Genomic DNA, 20,617 nt, shown 5'->3' with positions numbered 1-20,617 from the left:
TCTCACCGCACGTTGGCCAGCCACTTCTCCCTCCTGCTCCATCCATCCTAGGCTTTCTGACTTCAGTTTGGATGCGAGGAGACCTTCATTATAATAGGGCGAGGCTCCATTTTCTCAGCCTAGAGGCAAGCACTCAAGGCACATTACTTAAATATTATCAAAGGTGTAACATTTAATAGCTTCCAAGAGGCAAACTACAGCCCTAGGATTTGGGAGAAATGTATTCCAGTAGCACAGAGTCCCAGTCACACCCTGTCTCAGAGCTTGGGGGATTTGTTCCAAGTTATAACATTTGATCAGAAAATGATTTCTTTTTCCTTTCATGAAAGTTTCCTCTTGCGTGAGACGTTTCATCTCAGAAATTCTTTTTTTCCCCTTGGAAGCACATCTCTCTAAGAGCAGTGGATTAAATACGGCTTCTTTTTTAAGTCCGTGAAGAGAGCCTCTGTAGAGTACAAGAGCTCCTTGCAGGTGAAGGTGGAAGCAGAGCTGCACCTGTGCGTTCAGTCCTATTGTTCTCACTTGACGCTGCCGCTCCCAGTCAGGTTTGTGGGAGGGGAACGCGCAGGTCGCGGGTGAGCCCGGTGCTCAGCCGCCATCAGCCCCTGCCCCTGTTTGTGTGAGGTGGGACCTGCTCCTACCCATTCCTTTCCAAGACGTTGCTGTAATGTTGTCTGAGGGTCGCAGAAGCTCGCCCCTATCATTTCACATGCACAGATGCAGATTTCACAGCCATGAACCTGCTTTTCATTTCCCTGGCCCCGGTCATTTCCACTGCACACCACAGTTGCCTGGGGAGAATGAGATTCCTCTGGGAGCCTTCTCAGTGAACCTAGTGCCCCGGACCAGCAAACCAACAGGGGCAGCTGCCCCAGGGAGCAAGCCCACGGAAGTCCACATGCACACCACTGGTGGCTCAGAAGTGCTGGTTCCGGCCAACCATAGAGTTTGTGTCAAAGATGCGGGGCCTGTTGTTTTCAGTAACCAGGGCAGAGCTGCTCTGTGACACTAGGTGGTGGCTTCGTAACACAAACCCCAGCACCCTGTGTCATGTGTCAGTGTGAAGTAACATCCATGGTTTCATGTTATACCTCTGTGTGAAACCCAGGAAAGGCTGGGTGCCAAACGACACCTGTAGATCATTTAAAATGCATGGTTCATTTAAAATACAAAATACAAATTGAGATAATTACTGTGGGTCCAGAGGTTTCTATTCAGCTTGCAAGTTTATTAGTTGATCCTTCTGTCTCTGTTTTATGGGCATGGGAATCAGTTTTGCTCTTAGCACAGCATAGCGATATTTAACCTGCATGAATTCAACTCCGTGGCCTCTGTAAGACAAAAGAACAATGTATTTTTCATTCAGGATGGCCCCGGATGTGTGCCCAAGACTTCATTTGGCAAAGGCTGAAGCAGCAACGGGCTGCAACCCCTGAGCCACAGTATGGATGTACTTATTAAGAGAGAATGAAGCATTGAGAGTATGATTTCATGTTATCAGTGACTTTCAGGGTTGCTGACTTTAGAATCTGCCCTTTCAAAAACATGAAACAACACTACAGTATAAATCCTTCATGTGTCATCATTTGTAGCAGCTTCATTTTTAAACTTTGGATTTGTTTCACTTTTTTAAAAAAATATTTATTTATTTGAGAGACAGACCTACATACAGAGAGGGAAAGACAGAGAGGTCTTTTGCTGGTTCACTCCCTAAATGGTCATGATGGTTGGAGCTGGGCCGATCCAAAGCCAAGAGTCAGGAGCTTTTTCCGGGTCTCCTATATGGGTTCAGGGGCCTGGATTAGAAGAGGAGCAGGGGGCACATGAACCGGCATCCTTATGGGATGCTGGTGCCACAGGCAGAGGCCCCCATTTCACTTTCTTTTGTCCACTAGTCACTGAAAATAATTTAACAATTAATTTACTGCTTTTCTGGAATGAATATAGGAGTTCCGTCACACTAAGAATCAGGCCTTAAATAATCTAATCTTTCAGTAGCCATTTCCAGAGCCTTTTCAAGAAGATTGTACTTACGTTGAGTAACTCGGCTTTGGTGAGCTGGGTCGTCACACCTATGCGATGAGTAAACACACAGGCCATCACATCTCTGCTTCCCCTCCATGGTATTCTCTGGTGTCTATCCAAGAGACTGTACCAACAACCAAACATTTGGTCATAGGGATTTTCTAGGGTTGTGCTGCCTAGGACCACAGGTGGCTATTTAAATATGAGCCAACTCCCAGTTAAATAAAGCTAAGAATTCGGTTTCTCGGTTGCACCAGTCACATTTCAGATGCTTTAAAATGCACACCAGGCTAGCAGCAATTGCCTGCAGGAAGTTCCTCAGCTCAGTGCTGTTTCGGGGGTTTTTGGTTTCCTGACTATGCTTTTAAAAGGGGAGTGGGCAGAATTAATGGGGAGTATGTTTAGAGTTATATTCTTGGTGAATACACACATCTAACATTGTTAGTTCAAAAAAGACCCAAGATACTAGTGTAGATGCCAGATTTCGGAAACAAAATAGTCAATGCTTCCCAGATGAGTCTTGAGTGTGCCCCTGTCCACACCTTGGCTTGTGCCTTTCTCTTTGTGTGGGCTGGTCTTGCTCTTTGCTTGTTGAGCTTTTTCCTCTCCTTCCTTCAAGGCACTGTCCAAGTTGTTTTTATGTCTTGCCAACTTTTGCTGATTTCCACGCCCTCCCCTGTGATCTGTGATCCCTCTGCTTTAATGGTAACCTTTACGCTGAGCCCTGGCTGCACTCTCTTCCATCATCCTTGTTTGTTGCAGCTCATCATCTTTGTAGACAAGTCCCCGACACTCGACATACGGCGCTAGGACATCTGGCAAGTACTTGCTTTATAGATGGTTATTTGTTCACCCACCAGATGCTTGTGGGAGGCCTACTGTGTGCAAGGCCCTGTCCTAGATACTGGGGCTAGCAGGATGAAGGATGTGACCAAACAGATTACAAAGTACCTACAGGGCCAAGCGAAAGCCAGCAATGATTAATGCTTAAACACTCATGATTTGTTTTACCATTTTATTATTTGTTTTATAAAAGCTATCGTTTGCCACAGGGCAGTTCAAGTGAATATCAACTTCAGATTAAGAGCATTGGACTCAGCGTGGCTTTTTTTTTTTCCTTTAAAGATGACACTTCTCTCAGAAATCAAGCAGAGAGACAACAGGAAGTCCCCTGCCTGTTGACCCAATGTAAATAGATGCACACACAGGAAAGTTCCCTATCAGGGCAGGTCTAGGTTTTTACAATAAACTCAAGAAACTTGAACTGAATGAAAAAGAAAAACTGTAGCAGGAGTCCCCAGAGGCCTGTGGCCTTGGCTTTCTAGTTGAAGCTCGCTCTTTGTTCAGCGCACGGCGGCTGGACTCGGGTTCAGGATGTAGACAGCACACTCTTGGGGTCGTGTGGTTGGCAGTGGGCGTGTCACAGCCATCGGGAAGCACTTTGATCTTCTCCAGCAGGGATGAGGCAGAGGTTGGGGCGTTAGACTTGCCAGACGCCAGGGGCAGATGTCGGTGCCTGGCGGGAGACAGAGCTCTGGCAGTGAGAGGCAGGGGAGGGGGTCAAACAAGGCTGCCCCACGGGATCCCCTCCCATGCAGCCTCTTCCTGCTGTTCCCACGGCACGGCTGGGTTTGGGTCGCCTGTCATGGCGTGGGTGACTGTAGCCTTCGTCCAGGAGCTACCACTCCCAGACTGTGAAATCAGTCTGCTGCCTACCTGACAATCGCAGAATACTTTCCCGTATAAATTAGGAAAGAAGATAGGTCCATTGTTGACAAAAGAGACAGAAGAACTGGAAACAGTCTGAACGAGATACTTGCATACCTGTATTAGCAGCAGGCAGTGTTCACAGTAACCAAAAGACGGAAAGAACCCAGGTGTGCACCATGGGTGAGTGGATAAGCAAAATGTCATCCTGCATCCAGTGGAACGTTATTCAGCCTTAGAAAAGGAAGTACATTGTGACACCTGTACAATAAGGATGAAAGGAACTTGAGAACGCTGTGCTAAGTGAAATGAGCCGGATGCAGGACACATGCTGTGTGATCCCTCCCTCCCTCCCTCCCTCCCTCCCTCCCTCTCTCTCTCTCTCTCTCCCCTTCTCCCTCTCCTTTCCTCCCTCCCTCTCAAATAAATAAAATTGAAGAAAGCACGCGTGCTTTCTCTGCCTTGCCTCCATGTATGCAGTGAGCAGTGTACAGGCCCACCCTCGCATCTCCGTCTTGGGGGTACGGAAGCACGCTCAGGGAGGTGACAGGCTGCAGCCAGCTGGAAGCAGGGGCCGTCTTCCCTGCCCCAGCTCAGCGACCAAGCTCCCCTGCTGCCGAGCCCACAGAGGCACAAATCAAAGAGCAGAGGCGCTCTTCTCAGGAACCGCAGTCACCCCCTTAAGGAACACGGGACCCTGGGAGCCGACTTCCCCTCCCCGGCCTGGTCCTCGTGCTCGCTGTGTGGCTTCTGCATCTTAAACAAGGTTGTTCCTTACAAGAGGCCGAGCAGACCGCGTTGGCTTCACTGCAGTGTCCGTAGCAAACGCTTGAGTGACCGGCACTGTGTATTCTGATGACTGAGAGCTGACATCTGTGTTAGGCCTCTCCCGTATCTTGTGACGTGGTTCATGAAAGTCCCTGCCCTCCGGGAGAGTTCAGGCGCAGAGTGTGGTCTGGCTGAGTGCTCTGGGCCTTGTCGCTCCTTGAGGTCCAGCAGTAGCAGAACTCTGCCAACAGCCACTTGCCCTCAGGCCCTGCTGAACCTGTCTTGGAATAGCAGGTGGGAGCATCACAAGGTCATCTGGAGGTCAAAGAGGGAAACGCTGCCATGCCTACAGGGACCCCCACGGTGCTCCAGGAGAGGGTGGCCTCTGAGATGGGGCTTAGAGAGCTAGAGGTGATTACATGTGCAGGGCCCAGAAGCAGGAAGTTAGCACTCAGACTTCAGAGACAGGGGTTGATCTACTTAGGAGGCTTCAGAGGTCATACCTGTGCAAATGCGTGGATCCTGGAACCGGTTTTGTTCTGCAGTCAGCCTTGGGAAGCTGGAAATGGGATGCATATTCAGGAGAGACCTGCAATGGAGGCCATGTCAGTGCTAAGGAGACCAGTCAGGGAGCGTTTGTCGTGGACCAGTCCCTGAGCTTCTCAGTTAAGGCAGGAGCACGTGGAAGAATCATTTTCCCCATATCCTCTATACTTGATATTATACTTTTCAGTTTTGCTTAACTAATGGGTATGAATTTGTTTTTCATCATTTTAATTTGCATTTTCTTGATTACTAATGAGACAGAACATTTTTAGATACTTTTTCCGAATTGGTGGGAGGTTTGTTTAAGATTCATTTTAGTATTAATCTTTTCACTTTTCAAATATTTACATGTATCTTCTCCCAGACTGTCCCTTATCCTTTTACTTGTTTATAATGTCTTTTTTGTTAAGAAAATTTAAATTTCATGTTGTCAAGTCTATAGATCCTCCCCCTTTAGGGCTGTTGTATTGCTGCCTCATTTAAGAAATCTTTTCCTGGTGCAGGATGATAGTTGCCAGTCATTCCAGTTTTGATTTTCCAGTTGAGGCCTTTGCTCCATATTGGATTTATTTGGGGGCCTAGTATATGGTAGGAATCTAATATTTTTCTCTGTAGCCAGGCTGTGGATAGTCAGTCCCACCTCTCTTAAACACTGCCCCGCACCTGCTGAGGTCTCTTCCTGGGTTGTTTATTCTCTTCCATCGAAAACTTGTCTATTCATGTGCCAGAACCACATGGAATTAATTAACATACTTTTGTGGTCTGATTGATACCTCGTAGGGAAATGCCTTCTCTTTGTTCTTTGGGTTTTATTTATCTTTGACATTGTCTTACCTATTTGTGTCATTCATTCTGAATTTTGAGAACTAGTTGGCCAAGTAACCCAATGGACCCTTGGGATTTTTATTGGAACTGCCTTGAACGTGGCTCAATAGGCTAATCCTCCACCTTGCGGTGCCGGCACACCGGGTTCTAGTCCCGGTTGGGGCGCCGGATTCTGTCCCGGTTGCCCCTCTTCCAGGCCAGCTCTCTGCTATGGCCAGGGAGTGCAGTGGAGGATGGCCCAGGTGCTTGGGCCCTGCACCCCATGGGAGACCAGGAAAAGCACCTGGCTCCTGGCTTCTGCCATCGGATCAGCGCGGTGCGCCGGCTGCAGCGGCGGCCATTGGAGGGTGAACCAACGGCAGAGGAAGACCTTTCTCTCTCTGTCTCTCTCTCTCACTGTCCACTCTGCCTGTCAAAAAAAAAAAAAAAGAGAGTTGACATCTGCACAATATTTAGTCTCTTTGTCCATGAACAAAATATTCTTCCACATTGCTTCAGCCTTTTCATTTCCCCCAGTGAAAGACTACCATGGCTTGAACCGCATTTCTGTTTGTTATTTTTTTTAATATTTATTTATTTGAAAGTTACACAGTTGGGGGGGGATCTTCCATCTGCTGGTTCACTCCCCAGTGGGCTGCAATGGCTGGAGCTGCACCGATCTGAAGCCAGGAACCAGGAACTTCTTCCGGGTCGCCCACATGGGTGCAGGGGCCCAAGGACTTGGACCACCCTCTACTGCTTTCCGAGGCCATAACAGAGAGCTGGATTGGAAGTGGAGCATCCGGGACTCAAACCGGCTCCCATATGGAATGCCGGCACTGCAGGCATTGGCTTTACCTGCTACACCACAGTGCCACCCCCTGTTTGTTATTTGTTCAGATGTCCATTACTGAACTCCAGACTACAGATCAGCTCTGCAGTAATGAAATCTGTAATGAAGAATACATTTTACAATAGTGTGGGGTTATATCACAGCTGGCTGGTAGAGAGAGCTATCTTTGTCTTGTTGAGTAGCTCTCCTTCCTCTGTCAATAATAATTTATTAAAATATACCTTTTGGCATCGCCAAGCAAAGGTCTTGAGGCCTCCACAAGAAGTGGGAGAGAGGCTTCCAGGAGAGACTTACAGCCTTGGTTAACATCTGTTCCATCAGCTCAGGGTTTAGCAGTTGTTCATCAGACACTAAATCCATTAACTACATTACGTTCCTGTATTTTCTTCTTTTTTTTTTTAAAGATTTATTTTTATTTATTTGAAATTCAGAGTTACAGAGTGAGGTAGAGACAGGAGCCAGGAGCTTCCTCCAGGTTTCCCAAACAGGTGAAGGGGCCCAAGGACTTGGGCCATCTTCCACTGCATTCCTAGGCCATAGCAGAGAGCCAGATCGGAAGTGGAGTGGCCGGGACTCGAACCAGTGCCCACGTGGGATGCCAGCACTGCAGGCAGCAACTTTACCTGCTAGGCCACCGCGCCAGCCCCTCTTGCAGTATTTTTTTTTTTTTTTTTTGACAGGCAGAGTGGACAGTGAGAGAGAGAGACAGAGAGAAAGGTCTTCCTTTGCCATTGGTTCACCCTCCAATGGCCGCAGTGGCCGGCACGCTGCAACTGGCGCACTGCGCGCTGATCCGATGACAGGAGCCAGGTGCTTCTTCTGGTCTCCCATATGGGTGCAGGGCCCAAGCACTTGGACCATCCTCCACTGCACTCCCTGGCCACAGCAGAGAGCTGGCCTGGAAGAGGGGCAACCGGGACAGAATCCGGCGCCCCGACTGGGACTAGAACCCGGGGTGCCGGCGCCGCAAGGCGGAGGATTAGCCTAGTGAGCCACGGCGCTGGCCCCTCTTGCAGTATTTTTAAAAATGTAGTGTATACTATGCTTTTGAATGGTTTGATAAGAAGAGGAGTCTGTGCTGGTTTTTAAGTAGCTCTGAACACTGGTTCACGGGATTACCCCAGAGGAAGCAACAGTACTAAAGAACAAGTGCATTTTTTGTGAGCTGGAAAGGCATGTGATTTTCATACAAATGTCGATGTGACTGAACTCCTTATTGGAGAGACCAAGGTTGAATCTGTGTCACGTTAGCTAATAATGAGAAATCACACGACATGAAGAAAATGTGAGAAGGCTGGGCATGGGCGAATAAAATTTATGGAGAGAGTGATTTCTGTAATGCTACACGGAAATCTTGGATGCAGATTACCTTTAAAATATGGAGAGTCATCTTAAGAAACCAGAATGCTTCAGCAGGAAAGGAATATGCCAAAGACAGTGCATCTCTTAATTTAAGCAAATCCTTTGACAAAACTTTCTAATTTACCGTGGTTTGAAAATACAGCAGCGTATGGCCTGGGATAGCAGTGGAAGATGGCCCAAGTCCTTGGGCCCCTGTGCCCGCATGGGAGACCCGGAAGAAGCTCCTGGCTCCTGGCTTCGGATCGGCGCAGCTCCGGCCATTGTGGCCATCTGGGGAGTGAACCAACAGATGGAAGACCTTTCTCTCTGTAACTCTGACTTTCAAATAAATAAATAAATCTTAAAAAAAAATAAAATAAAATACTGCGAGAGCGGCTAGTGTTGTGGCATAGTGGGAGAAGCCACCACCTGAGACACCAGCATCCCACGTGGATGTCAGTTCAAGTTGTGGTTGCTGCGCTTCGATTCAGTTCCTGTTCATGGCCTGGTAAGACAGCAGAGGATGGCCAAGTGCTTGGGCCCCTGCCGCCCACGTGGGAGACCCAGATAAACCTCCTGGCTTCTTCCTGCCCATTGCAGCCGTTTGGAGAGTGAGCCCACAGAAGGAAGATCTATCTCTATTTCTCTCTCCTCTTTAACTCTGCCTTTCACATAAATAAATCTTTTAAAAAAAATTCTCGCAAGAGATAAAATGGCTAACCGGATAAACAGGTTCTAAATTGGGTGAACATCTAAGGCTTCTCGTTTGTAGATGACATCTGATCTGAAGTGTTTGGCACTGTAAGGATAAATGTTGTACTTGCTGTGGAGGGACTGGGTAGGCAGTTGTAATCAGTTCTCACACATCTCGCTAAGCTACTCCTTTAATTAATTAAACTTAACAACGTTGTTGTCATTTGTGTTCTCCAGCTTCCAATTGTGGAAAAGATAAGAAAGATTGCCCAGGCTGTCTACGGAGCCAAAGATATCGAACTCTTTCCCGAGGCACAGTCCAAAATAGATCGTTATACTCAACAGGTAAGAGGAAGAAATCCACCTTAGCCTCTTGAAATACTCACTTGGATTTGAGGACCCATAGTCTACAAGGGTACTACAAAAAGTTCATGGAAATGGAATTAAAAGATAAGTTTGTGTGCAAAAACTTCGATATCTATGGATGCAAAGAGTTTTCAAAAAGTTCATGGAAAATACATATTATGAAAAAACCAGTGGCCTGTGTTGTGGTGCAGGAACCTGTGTGAGCACTGGTTCAAGTCCCAGCTGCTGCACTTCTGATCCAGCTCCCTGCTAGTGGGCCTAGGCAAACAGCAAACTATGTACCAGGTGCTTGAACCCCTGCCACCCACGTGGGAGATCCAGATGAAGTTCCAGGCTTCTGGCTTTGGCCTGGCCTAGTCCCAACCATTGCAGCCACTTGGAGAGTAAACCTCTTTTCTATCTCTTCCTGTCTTTCTGTAACTGCCTTTCCAATAAATAATTAAATCTTTCAAAGAGAGAGAGGGGGGCTGGCGCTGTGGCGTAGTGGATGGAGCCACAGCCTGCAGTGTTGGAATCCTATGTAGGCGCAAGTTCGAGTCCCGGCTGCTCCACTTCCAATCCGGCTCTCTGCTGTGGCCTGGAAAAGTGGTGGAAGATGGCCCCAAGTCCTTGGGCCCCTGCATCCGTGTGGTTAATCCAGAGGAGGCTTCTGGCTCCTGGCTTCGGATTGGCACAGCTCTGGCTATTGCAGCCATCTAGGGAATGGACCACTGGATGGAAGATCTCTCTCTCTCTCTTTCTCTCTCTCTCTGCCTCTGCCTCTGCCTTTCAAGTGAATAGATAAATCTTTAAAAAAAAAAAGAGAGAGAAACATGCATGGATATCAGATTTTTTTTGCACCAATATAAACTATGAACTTACCTTTTAATTCCATTTTTTCCATAAACTTTCTAAAGTACCCTGTTTTGTCTCCCCAGCTGAACTGTGCTTAAATCTTCTTTGTGGTCGACAGGGACACGCTCGGCTTAGCTGTGTTCAGAACATTATGGTGAGGGAACGTATTCCCTGCTGTTTGCAGCGCTGACTTCCCTGGTTGGCAGTGCCTAATGTGGGTGGTGTCCGCCTGTGTGTGTGATGTGCCCTCTGCTGTCTCTAGCGCTCAGCCCGAGACGTGGAAGCTGCCCTCCGGTGTGCAGCTCTGGGGCCTGATTTAGATGCTTTCTAGTATTTCACTGCAGCTCTTTCGCTGCCTTCTCAGCATTGACACACAGGAGCACAGCACATCCAGGTGGGGAAGGTCTGTGTTCTTTCCCTGCCAGGGGCTTGTTGAAGCCTCACGGCTTTCTGCCTCTAGGGAGTGACTAAGGCAGGTGACGGTGGCTTTGATCTGGTTGCACGAGCCACTCCCTAGTCCCATCAGGGTCATCATAGGCCAGCTTCATTGCGGACTGCTCAGGCAGTCTGACCGAAACAAGCATATGGCCTGAATGCCCCTCCCAGTCTGTCATGCGGTAGAAATCGGGCGCCTCCACAGCTTGCCGCCAAGACGGCGTCATGATGAGCAGCACTGGGCCGTTTGTTTGAGTCCTGTGTCCGAGTCGTATTTGACGTCTTGTTTTGTATTACCAGTGACTGCCCGGGGTGCTCTCCGGGGTTTGGCGGGCTCACCAGAAACTCACTGTTCTTAGAGCTTTCCATAAATGCCCTTGGCTTCTCCTCCTTACAGAAGATTCCCAAACCCTGCTGCACACTCTGGGTTGTTCTGTGGTGAAGTTTTCATTCATGTTGAATGAACCCAATACAATAAGGTCATTGTCTTAAGATTTCCTTTATTGTTTCCCACCATGAGTTTTTCATAATGCTATTTAGGACCATCGTTTGTTCAAATATTAAATCTTTTCTCCTGCCTTTTTTTGGTTTTTGTCTTAAGCTTTTCTTTTATGAAGAGGATGATGGTACATGGCTTCTTTTTTATTTTTTAACCATTTCTACTGACAATTTTTTAATTAGCCCAACTTCTGTCAATTCATAGAAAATATTTCAATAATTGATCTTCAGTATCCAAAACTCTGGGCACCATTTCTGTGAAGCAACTGTGATTGATACTTCCCAAGCAAAATTTCTATTAGCACCTAAAGGTAGGGGTTTCCAAATGAGAAACGCCCTTGGGAATACTCAGAAATCCTCCAGGTAGTTTTGGGTTGAATCTTGCGAAATTCTGCATGGGTTACCTCTCTGCATGGGTTATCTCTGCCCATCAAGGGGATGTTCATTAAAAGTCACGTGCCAAGTGTGTGGTTGCAGTTCATTAGCAGAGTCTCTGGGGGAACACTGTGTGCCATTTAATCAGAACCAGCCCACAAGGACAGGGTCGTTTTTGTGAGACTCCACATGTGACTTCCCGCCCTTTCACCTCTAGAACTCCGGGTCAGGCATAGACTTTGGTCCTTAAAAAAATCCGTGGCTTAAACGGTGACCTCATCTCAGTTCCTATAATGTAATCACACATCAAATAGCTGTGATTCATAACGCGGCACAAAGGAGCCCTGTGGTTCTCAACCGGTCCCAGGAACGAGTGCACGACGGGACTGAAAAGCCTCTGTCATGACGGAGACTTTCCCTCAGCTCACCTTGCTGTGTCCCAGACATCTAATAGTCCAGGAAAGCAGGACCTGCAGCTGCCACCACCTCTACCACCCCCCCCACCCCGAGCACACCATGACACGTGTGCCCTCTCTTAGAGGCCCTCCGGAATATCCAGCCGAGCCCTCAGCTTGCTCAGTAAGCCATGGCCACGGTGGGAGTGTTTCTGCTCAACTTCCTGCTCGCACGCAGGCCCAGGAGCATAACAACCTCATCCGTGGTTTCAGTTAACCACAGTCCAGAAATATCAGATGGAACATTCCAGAAATAAATAATTCATAAAGCTTTAAACTACTTCTATTAGAGTACATTGTTAAAATTGGTCTATTTAATGATTTCTTGCTGCTGTTTATCTCTGACTGTGCCACTACAAGACATTGTAGGTATGTTGGTATGGTCCTCGGTTTCAGGCATCCACTGGGGGTCTTGGAATGAACCCCTGTGGATAAGGGAGGACTATTTTTATAACAAGCAGCCACCGTGTGTGCCTGCAGCAATTGTACAAATTAAGCCTTTGTGTCAGTGAACACGTTTCTTTTCCTTTCCCACAGGGTTTTGGAAATTTGCCCATCTGCATGGCAAAGACCCACCTTTCTCTGTCTCATCAGCCTGACAAAAAGGGTGTGCCAAGAGATTTCGTCCTGCCCATCAGTGACGTCCGGGCCAGCATAGGCGCCGGGTTCATCTACCCTCTGGTCGGCACGGTGAGTGCGTAACAGTGTCCAGAAGCCCTCCATCCCGTGATGTCATGATCCCTGGCATCACCACACTCTGCCAGCTGTCTGCAAGCACCCATCGGGGAGTAATTGATAGTTCTTGCTGCTTCCAGCACACCCTCTGCCGCCGTGGCTCGAGTTTTCCTTTTTTTTGCATGAGTGTTCAGGATCTGTAAAATCATAAACCGCCTTCCCTAGGACAAGGAAGGTAATAGATAACTCAGGAGAATTCAGTTGTTTGAATGGTTCAGTGCTTCCCTGGAATGATAATGCTGTGCCTCAGAGTGGGACGGGACAGGACCAGCCCAGCCACACCCAGGGCCAGGCCAAGCCTCCTCTCACCTCTGCCTTCTTGCTCAGCACATCAGGTGGGAAGGCGTGGCTTAGAGAATTTGTGAATCGTGTGAGTTCTTGTTGTGACATTGTCATGTGTTGCTACCGGATGATCATCGTGTTATTTCAGTTTATTGGTGGAGGGGAGAGAGATGATTAGAGACACAAGAGTTTACCAGAACATTTACAGTCCACGATGGTGAGCTTTACACATAAAAGGCATTCATAACAAATTCCCTTGTCATAAACTGTGTGCAGACAAGGAGTGAATGGGCAAAATGTGCAGAATTCTTCGATATTTACACATTTCAGCTCATATTGGGCACAGTGTTTTCAGTAAGCATTTTTTGGATTCTTCTTGCATGTGAGGCATGGAGATTCTAAGGGCAGCCCATGTGAGCAGCAGAGTTCAGATCGCAGAGGCCTCTCTAATTGTCTTCAGGGCCCAGGGCAACAGCAGGGGTCAAGGGTAGAGACTGATGAATATGTCACAAAGGGCTCAGTCTAGGAGCTGGAGAAAATAGGAGCTCCTACTACAAGCCATAGCATCACAGGCTGTCTCGCCCGGGGTGGGCAGTGTGGCTGGAGTTGGAGAAATGGGATGGGGGAGAGCAGGATCTCAAATGCATCTTAAGGAACTTGGATTTCGTGCCGTGTATACTGGGGAGCAGTAGCTGCTGGGGTTGCCTTTTGTTTCTTAGGGATTTTTTTACATCAGAAGGAAAAGAAAGTGGGCCGATAAGTATTCAGAAAAGTTGCTGTGGAGGCCACGAGTAGAGGATTTCGGAAAACGAGAAACAGACTTAGAAGAGTTAAATTGGCCAGGGGCCATTAGAGACGTGCTGCAGCCGCAGGAATGGATGCGGAGGGTGGAGGTGGGTCTGAGAGGGTAGCCACCTACAGTGGGCACTGGGGAAGGGACCCTGCGAGCTTGGTGGCTCAGAGCAGTGATGCCGTCGCTTGTACAAAGAACACAGGAGGGCAGCAGGCTGGCTCGGCCCAGAAATGAGTGTGGCTCGGGCAGAAGAACGTGAAGGGGTAACAGGAACACAGCGGAGTCTTTGCGCCCCCCGCCACCCTATCAGAAATGCAGGCACTGGGCTCACAGGCAGGGAACTCTGACAGTGGTAAGAATGGAGGCCAAGGCAGTCGTCAAACAAGGGGAGCAGCAAGGATAACCCGAAGGCCAAGAGAAGAGGGAAAAGCACGCCGCTGCAGAGAGGGCCATGTGTCCATGGCTGTGGACAGCAGCCCCGGGGCAGGCAGAGTCCTAGGAGCCTGTTGGGCAGTGGCCGGCACTGTCCGGAGGAAGGGATGGTGATGGTGTTGATACGGGGGAGAAGGTGTCGAATAAGACGGGTCTACTTTAGGCACACGCTTCAGATGAGTGAGCCCAGGATTGGGGGTGGATGGGGGAGGGTGCTGACTGCAGAGGGGAAGGCGGGGACTTTGGGGCATGGCAGCGGTGTCTGTTATGCTCAGGGCAGTGGTTCCACAACTCAAGGCCAGCAGGCTTTACAGGTTGAATATTGTCGCGTGTGACTTCGTGCACCTCGCTATGTGGGTGCTGAGAACGCTTGCAACCATGCGCACTGGCTCCGGTGGGCGAAGGGCTCAGCTTAGGTATCAGGACAGCTGGGCAGTGTGGGTCCAGAGAAGTGGGACCACCAGGGGAGACGCGGGGCCGCGGGGGTGCCAGATGGGGCATGAGAGAGATCTTCTTCCATCCTCTGGTTGACTCTCCAAATGGCCTCAATGACCAGGGCTGGGCCAGGCTGAAGTCAGAACCCAGGAGCTTCTTCCAGGTCTCCCACATGCGTGGCAGGGGCTCAAGCACTTGGGCCGGCATCTGCTGCTGCTTTCCCAGGTGCATCAGCAGGGAGCTGGATCAGACGTGAAGCAGCCGGGACTCAAACCCGCACCCATATGGGATGCTGGCCTCACCGGCAGCAGCTTAACCTGCCAGGACACCGCGAATGTGTCCAGGGCCTTGGGGACCCCACACAGAGGAACTTTCTCTGCCTCAGCAGCTCACCGCAGAGAGGAAGATAAATGTGAAGTCACAAAAGCAAATGATTTGGTGCAAAAATTGTGTTGATACCTCTGTTTGCTTCTGAGCACTTCATGATCATTTACTGAAAATCACAATAGAACTTAAAGTCTTTGGGTCCTCTAAGCAAGCGTATCATACTTACCTCCTCCCTCCACAACCAACAGCGCCACATCCACCGCCAGGTAAAGACCGAGGCAGTTCTGGGAAATCAGAATTCATTCCCTCAGCCTCGCCTCCCTGCACCAGGCTGGACGGGAAATGAATGTGTGGAGCGGCCCTGCAGGAGCAGCTGCCGCTGGCCGCGCTTCCCCTGTGCCGTTATCTCGTCTCTGCAGCACCCGGCCAGGTTCCTCGCGCGGCCACACACGGGACGCAGCGAGCGTCAGTGCCGGCGGTGAAACCCTCCCGCAACAAGCGGGTGTGAGGAACCAGGAAGGAAGCTGGGCCTGGCCTTACAGTACAGGAGTTCCTGGAAGTCAGGAAGCCGTCCCTCGGGGGCGGTGGCCTGAGCGGGCGCTTTCTCTGACCGGGCAGGAAGCTGCGTGTGCGTCGGGCAAGTGCACGGCCGCGGCCAGGATCTCCTAATAAGGGCTGGTATTTACTTTGACTCCACTTGACCCCGTTCTGGGCCCTGCCACGGGCTGCTGAAATGCTTGTAAGATTCATCACCCATGCGGGAGAGAGTGTAGCAATTTCCTGCTGAGATGACCAAGGGCAAGGGCATGGGGACACTGCAGGTGGGAAAATTCTAGCGTAATGAATCACGGTGATGCTTAGTCACTCAGTATGTGTCCTGGAGATGCATATTCATCTGTCTAGTCCAGAACGTCCAACCTGAGACCTCAGTCAGAACAGTTCTCCATTCTGCAGCGTCCACTCGTTCATTCATTCAGTTACTCACTGAGCAAATCATCATGAAATGCATGCAAGGCCAAAAACCACATGGAAAACAAGTACCGATCCTTCCTTCACAGGACTTAGGATTTACTCTCGTGAATAAAACTGTACAAGTGCAGGACGCTGGGGGCTTTTAACAAAGGGAGAAATCCCCTCTGGGTAAGTCCGTAAGGCGGGGCAGGGCGCCCTCTCCCTGCAACACAAGCAATGCTCCTGGAACAGTGAGCGTCACCAGCATGGCTGACCTTGGGGGGGGGTCACTTGGAGAAATGCTGCAAAGCTCAGCTCTTCTCCCCTGCATGTTGAGTTTTCTAAGCATTGACTTTTTCTTTCCGTGTTTGCTTTTAGGCCATATTTTTTCTAATATTGCATTGTTCCATCCTGTTCTGTTTAGTTATCACCTTAATTGGCGCTGGCCCACACAATCAAATCATAGCAATAAGTGCCATTAACTGATGTGGCGGCTTTACATTTGGCGTCCCCATGCTGTTGTACAGAGGTACCGAGTACCTGGATTCCTCAGCTTGTGCCGTCTAAGACCTTAGCTGCCTTAAACAGTGAGGAGAACACTACAGTGTGTCTAAGAAAAGGAGCCAACTTTTCCTTCCTAAAATAACTTGCTGCATTCCTAATATACCTCATGTATATTCTTGCCTCTTTTGATGGCACTGTACTTAGGTGTTCTCTCCAGCATATTAATGAAAACTGTGAAATAGTACAAGACTCTTGAACAGCACAATGCCACTTAGTGCATCTTTTTCTAAGAAACTGCTCATCAAATAGAGATCTTTGGACTGGGAGCAGAGCGAGTCATTTTTTAAGATTTTCCAACCCTGTCTTCTATAAATTGCCTCATTATGATGTCTTTCCAAACTTCTCTCCAAGCTTATGGTTTACCTAACAGCTTTATTAAATTCAAAAAGTCTAAAGCCTGCCTCCTCCAGAAAAAGATGAGCAGGTGGTTTTGGGCTTTGGGTCCCATTGTTTCGATAGCAATGTTAAGTCCCTATAGTCTACAAGGACTCTTTAATCAATTGACATACATTTCATGGTGTAAAAATACTAATGTGTCAGCAAAGTGTGTAAGGTGATATTGTTGAGAAGTCAGTTGCTTTTCATATAGAAAAAGAATAGGAAGATGACACCAAAACCTTCACATAGGGTTGTGATGTGATGAGGATTGTCTTCTCTACTTCGCTAGTCCAAAGTACTACACTGGACATCTGTCTTATAAAAACAAATACAGTCAGTTGCGGAAGGGGTGGGCGATAAGCTCTACGTACTTGGGGGGAGATGTTCACCTGGGGCCAGATAGTTTCAACAATCAGAATAGGGGGCCGGCTCTGTGGCACAGTAGGCTAGACCTCTGCATGCGGTGCTGGCATCCCATTTTGGCACCGGTTCATATCCCAGCTGCTCCTCTTCTGACCCAGCTCTCTGCCATGCCCTGGGAAAGCAGTGGAAGATGGCCCAAGTGCTTGGGCCTCTGTTCCTGTGTGGGACACCAGGAGGAAGCTCCTGCTTCCTCAGATTGGCCCAGCTCTGGCCATTGCAGCCGTTTGGGGAGTGAACCAGCAGGTGGAGGACCTTTCTCTCTGTCTCTTCCTCTGTCAGTAATTCTAGCTCTTGAATAAATAAATCTTAAAAAGAAAAAGAAAAGATTCAGAACACACATGGAGTCAGGCTCCGCTCCGTGCCATTTCTTGGCATATCCTGGCTTGTCTTGCAGTGTTTTAACACCTGAAAAGTTAGGACCTGGAAGGAGGGATGAAAGAGCTAGAGCATTCCTTAGCAAGGAAGTGCCTCTTGAATATGGTTGGTCTGGACGTGTGAAATGTCAACACACCCTGAGTCTTCCCTGCCCACTGTTTTGGGTTGGGGGTGGGATAATGTGTCTCCAAAACACTTGGACCCAAGCTTGAATTCTTAGCAGAAGTCCATTTGAAATTGGTTTTTGGCACAGTTCACTCTTTCCTTTCACATCTCATTGAGATATTGAGTGAGGTCCTGTAGAACTTAAAGTACAAGCCTTTTTTTTTTTTTTGGTGCCAACATGGGAGATAATGTTAGGCTGTTGTAGCTATTTCTGACAACAATCTGAGCTGGAATGTTGGGCTTAACCAGGGTCGCAGTCACCTGTCCTGTGGCATTCATAAGGTGATCAGTGTGTGTGGACTGCAGGGTCTGCAGAGATAATAGCCTGTTGGTGCATCCACCTCCCTGACGGTTAAGGAGAGAAAGCCACTGGCTGGCCCTGCAGGTCAGAACCCTGGGGCCCGTCCGTGCTGTGGTCACCTCTTCCCAATTTCCTTCCCTCTGTCTTCCTGCAGCCCCTCTGCTTTGGTCCCTGTGCCTTTTCTGGGGCAGAGAGTGATGAGAAGACACCACATGAATGCACACCCATTTTGCCTGCTGTCAGGGTTGACCTGGGCTGCACCCATCACAGTGTGGAAGTCTGTCCAGGGGCAAGGAACTGAGCGGTCAGCTGTCAGTCATGCAGGTTTTGTAACCAGCATGGCCTTTGTGTCCACTCTGGATGACCTGACCCTGGCCACATCTCTACCCAGGTGCACCCCTGATGTCATTGCCAGACTGTGGAAAGCAGGAAACTGTTGGAATGTGTTTGAGGAAATCAGTGATGTCACTCACAGCTAGCACTGGCCAGCGAGAGTTCCCGGATGGGGCGCGGAAGGGAGCTGGTGATAAAGCAAAGCTGGGCCAGCCGGGCCACGACTTCACCGTTTCACTTCACGCTCACTTTGCTTTCCGTTCTCCCTCCACCGTTAAGTACGGGCCGCGGGTCAAGCTTCCTGCCGGGTCTGACTCAGGTCAGCCGGGAGAGGGTGGCTCCAGGCTCAGGGGTGACGGGGACTCCTGTGGGGACCCGCCGTGCTGGGGACACGAGGTTACGCATGCACTTCCCCTGGACTGCATTTCCAGCCAGTTACGAAGTGAGAACACTCACTTCCCACGCAGCCCCTCCAGTGAGATGTACAAGCGGTGACGTGGTAAGGCCCCGCCGTGGCGTGAGTCTGTGTGGAGCTCTGTGGGTCCGGGATGTCCGTGGGGAGTCCAGAGGCAGGGGGTTTGTACAAAATCACCTGCTCCTCCCCTTCTCTCCCTCCCTCTCATCCCCCAAAATAAACGGACTTCCAGCAGCTTCTGCAGGTAGCCGCCCCACCTTGGGGCTCCTGGGTCCTCATCTCGATGTAGCCATGCTGTCTCTGCGGGCTCTGACATCAGCCAGCATGGGCGTGGCCGTCACTGTCTGCAGCCCTGGGAGCCCGTGGGTTTCCTCTTCCCCATCCAGCGAGGTGCCTTTCCCTACAGCTCCTTATCTCCGCATCAGAATTTCCTGCTTTCTCGCCCTGGCATCCAGCACTTCCGCTCCCTCCAGGTTCCCCCAGCAGGTTTCCAGATTGTCTTGTGGCCACACCTAGCTCCGGAGCACAGTCACGTGTGCCTGTCCAGCAGGAGGGGCGCCTTCCTCCCTCTTCCTTACTGCGAGTGCAGTGAAAGGCAGGGGGCCAGGCTCAGACTCGATTTCCAGAAGCCGTGTATCATATTGACGAGAGAAGTAGAGCCCCGTGACTCATGAGGATGACGTTCTCTCCAGCACACGGGTCATCTAGGTGCAGTCCATCCATTTGGAGGATCTTTCGCTGCACATTTGTTTTCAGGATAAATATAAAGTGACTTTAAATGAAATCAGCCTCAGTCGGGGAAATGCGCTGAGTAATGATGGCGTGGAGACTCGTCCCGTAGAGCTGAGGGTTTAGCCCACTGCTGCTAATCCCTGTGTGTTGGCCATTCTTCCTCTCAGCGTGCATAGAAAAGGATGCTTGCAATCCTCTTGTACCCAGCCCTCCAGTCGGCACACTGATCTCTTCTTTTGTCTGGGGATTGCTGGAATATTGACTCGTTCCCATTCTACTTCCATTTGTAGCCAATTTGTTTTCTTTCTCCCATTTTTGGTTTGGATCCATCATATGAAACTGAACAGAGCCACACCCCAGTTCAGAACTTCTGAAAATTGTCCGGCACTCATAGAATTTCTCCTTCTTCTATGCCTGTTTATACTTTGGATATCCCAGTGTTTGCCAGGAGGCACATGGTGAGGCAGCTAAGCCGTTTATGCGAGGGAAATAAAATTAATACAAATCAAAGTGCCAGTCTTACACAGTCAATATCCAAGCCACCCTCAGTGTCCGTTTGAGGGTTTAGTGGAGGAAGATGCATGAAACAAGAAACTAAACTTCTAAGAACAACGGCATCCTTTAAAACTGGACTTACAACTTCGGAGGACATACAATTGATCCTATCTGGAAATCATGCCAGTTTGCAGGTTAAAACCGTATATATGTTCCTTAAATTAGCCACCCATGGATATCAGATTACATGATAATGTTTGCAGCAGATGCTTTGAGCGACTTGGTTTTCACAGCCTCTTTTCTGGGTGTCACTGAAAATTCGAACTGTTTTATTAGATCCAGATATATACCCCCTGATACAGCATCAGGGAGCAAGTGCAAACTAGGTTTAGGGTCATTTATGTTGGTTTAAGTGATCTAGTGAAGGAATTTTTTGTGATATCTGTAAGACCCAGATTGAAACTTCGTAACCACATTGCAGAACCCGTACAGGAATGTTCTGAGTGACTGCATTAAGTATGTCCCCCAGGCCACTTGTAACAGTTCTGCAATCTGCTGAGGAAGGCTTGGAACCTAAGGAGCTGAGTCCATCCTGCACGTTAGTCTCCTAAAATTCATCCCAGCCCCAAGAGGCAGTTATGTATAGGACCCACGGACTTCACCTGCCCGCTTCCTTGCAGCTTCCACAATCCATCATCCACTTCCCAAACTTAGCTGTCTTCCCCTCTGTGTAGTTACTCAAACTCCCAGCCCTTTCCAGGCCTGCAGTGCCCTGTCACAG

The 20,617-nt window shown here is 49.1% G+C and overlaps 1 protein-coding gene across 1 annotated transcript in view; it reads left to right on the top strand.

Annotated features, from left to right (window-relative positions):
• MTHFD1L (methylenetetrahydrofolate dehydrogenase (NADP+ dependent) 1 like) overlaps window positions 1-20,617 on the top strand; it is a 195,998-nt gene that overhangs the window by 133,409 nt on the left and 41,972 nt on the right. Inside the window, exons 25-26 of the mRNA XM_002714991.6 lie at window positions 8,975-9,082; window positions 12,238-12,390. Of these exons, the coding sequence (XP_002715037.4) occupies window positions 8,975-9,082; window positions 12,238-12,390 (261 nt within the window). The remainder of the gene's footprint in view (window positions 1-8,974; window positions 9,083-12,237; window positions 12,391-20,617) is intronic.

The sequence above is a fragment of the Oryctolagus cuniculus genome, chromosome 5 (genome assembly GCF_051225735.1).
Source record: "Oryctolagus cuniculus isolate XC-2025 breed Fujian yellow rabbit chromosome 5, ASM5122573v1, whole genome shotgun sequence".
In the NCBI taxonomy this organism is placed as follows: Eukaryota; Metazoa; Chordata; class Mammalia; order Lagomorpha; family Leporidae; genus Oryctolagus; species Oryctolagus cuniculus.
This window is presented reverse-complemented; position numbering and strand designations above follow the sequence as displayed.